The following is a 2,194-nucleotide window of genomic DNA, read 5'->3' as shown; positions in this document are numbered from 1 at the left end:
ACCCCCGGGGGGCTGGCTGGAGGGGCAGGGATGACGTCACCAGGAGGACCCCATGGGCTGTCCCAGCGTCACGCGCTGCAGGAGGCCTTGCCTGATCCTGTGGCCCTGGGCCCAGCACCGAGGCAGGACCCGCGCTCCGCCCCACAGAGCCCAGAGTCCCACGGCCCTTGTGCAGCCCCAGGCCCACCCCACCCGCGCCGGGGGAGGCCCCCAGACCTTGGGAGTGGTTGCCCGGCAGCCGGTCCACCTGGAGAATGAAGTCGTCCTTGAGGAAGAGGAAGCCCACGATGGAGAAGAGGTAGACGAGGATGAGGGCCAGCAGGGCGGTCAGCAGGATGGAGCGGCAGAGCCCAGAGTCCCACGGCCCTTGTGCAGCCCCAGGCCCACCCCACCCGCGCCGGGGGAGGCCCCCAGACCTTGGGAGTGGTTGCCCGGCAGCCGGTCCACCTGGAGAATGAAGTCGTCCTTGAGGAAGAGGAAGCCCACGATGGAGAAGAGGTAGACGAGGATGAGGGCCAGCAGGGCGGTCAGCAGGATGGAGCGGCCATTGCGGGTCACGCTCTTGATCACGTTGAAAAGCGTCTCCTCGCGGTAGATGAGGTCAAAGAGCTGCAGTTGGGGATGAGCACTGAAGGGCTGGGCCGGCCCCTCCCCGGGGCACTGCCTGACCCAGGGTTGGTCCAGTTGGACGCGGAGTCATGGAGAGATGGGGCGGGCAGGGCCAGAGGGGCATCAGGGCCTTGAGGGCCAAGCTGGGGGCAGGCACAGGCCGACTGAAAACCCACACCTCCCGGAGCAGCAGGGCTGACAGACTGGTGCCGGGACCCCACTGCCCTACACCCCTGCCCAACCCGGCCACACACTGGGCTCACCAGGATGCTGTAGAAGAGCTCGTGGGCAAAGAGGCCCAGGACACTCGTCAGGATGTAACCCACGTGGTACAGAAACTCCACGTCCATGACCATGGCCTTGTAGCCCCGGATGAAGGTGCCGCGGTTGCCCACGAAGCTCACCACGAACACGATCTTGTTGGTCAGCTGAGGGCGAGTGCAGGGCACCGGGGTCAGGGCCCCCGGGCACCTTCACCCCCACCCCACGCCTGTCTGACGCCAGCCCAGAGCAGGACTGGTTCAAGAAGTGAGTTCAGGTACAGGAGGGGACAGCACAGGTCACAGCTGTCACAGTGGCTGGCTCTGCTCGAGGGACTTACTCCCATCCGTCGGGAACTCGGCCTCACCCAGCAGTGTCTCTGGACAGTGACAGGCCGCACACGGCAGCCCCGCGGCTCCTGTCTGTCTGTCTGGTGTAGGCCACCCCAGCTGGGGGCGGTCAGGAGCTTGGAGCCCATCCAGAGAGGCGGGGGACGGGGCGGGCAGGGCGCTGGCGGGGCGCACTCACGTTGAGGGTGCCCAGGATGTTGAGCGTGGGCCCGATGCCCAGGTAGTAGATGGAGCGCAGGATGAGCGCCACGATGAGGGGGCGGATGCTGTAGCGCTTGGTGAACAGGGCGGCGACGGAGAAGCAGACGAGGATCCAGAAGAGCAGCGAGATGAGAGGGGAGCCCAGCACGCCTGGGGGCAGGAAGGCATGAGGGCGGGCAGCGGCTCGCCTCAAGGCCCAGGCGGATGCCCTTCCGGCCGCCGCCAGCCCTGGGGACCCTCACCTGTGGACGCGCCCTCCACGTACGGGTAGAAGAAGGCGATGATGATGTTGATGAACACCGCCAGGTTGAAGGAGATGCTGCCCCACAGGGTCATGCGGCGGGAGAACCAGTAGATCAGCGGCATGCCTGGCGGGGGCGGACGTGCTGTGCGGTTCCCGAGGCCCTCTGCCGCCGCCCTCACAGCCCCTTCCGGAGAGCGGCGTGGAGAGCCCGGGCACTCACTGCGGAGCTTGCGCTGCCACTCCATCTCGTTGTGCAGGAAGGAGGACTGGTCGAAGAAGTCGCTCACTTTGCTGCCCTGCTCGTCCTGCTCCGTGGTGGTGAAGAGCCGGTGCTTGGTCTCCTCCGTCAGGAACTGGCAGATGGCGGGCACCGGGAACACGATCTGCTCCATCCTGCGGTCCTGCCGCACGATCTGGCGCACAGGGACCCGGTCACACCCGGCCGAGGCCCCCGCCGCCAGCCCCCCGGCCGGGACCCACCTCGATCTGCGATGTGTGCTTCTCGTAGTAGGCCAGCGGCTCCTCCTCC

At 67.1% G+C, this 2,194-nt stretch overlaps 1 protein-coding gene across 1 annotated transcript in view; it reads right to left on the bottom strand.

The window, feature by feature from the left end:
• Positions 1–2,194, bottom strand: part of Itpr3 (inositol 1,4,5-trisphosphate receptor type 3) — an 82,953-nt gene that overhangs the window by 3,761 nt on the left and 76,998 nt on the right. Inside the window, 5 exon segments of the mRNA XM_033766386.1 lie at positions 417–609; positions 873–1,037; positions 1,399–1,571; positions 1,664–1,789; positions 1,886–2,078. Of these exon segments, the coding sequence (XP_033622277.1) occupies positions 417–609; positions 873–1,037; positions 1,399–1,571; positions 1,664–1,789; positions 1,886–2,078 (850 nt within the window).

The sequence above is a fragment of the Fukomys damarensis genome, unplaced genomic scaffold, assembly GCF_012274545.1.
Source record: "Fukomys damarensis isolate Sample0158 unplaced genomic scaffold, DMR_v1.0_HiC HiC_scaffold_20, whole genome shotgun sequence".
In the NCBI taxonomy this organism is placed as follows: domain Eukaryota; kingdom Metazoa; phylum Chordata; class Mammalia; order Rodentia; family Bathyergidae; genus Fukomys; species Fukomys damarensis.
This window is presented reverse-complemented; position numbering and strand designations above follow the sequence as displayed.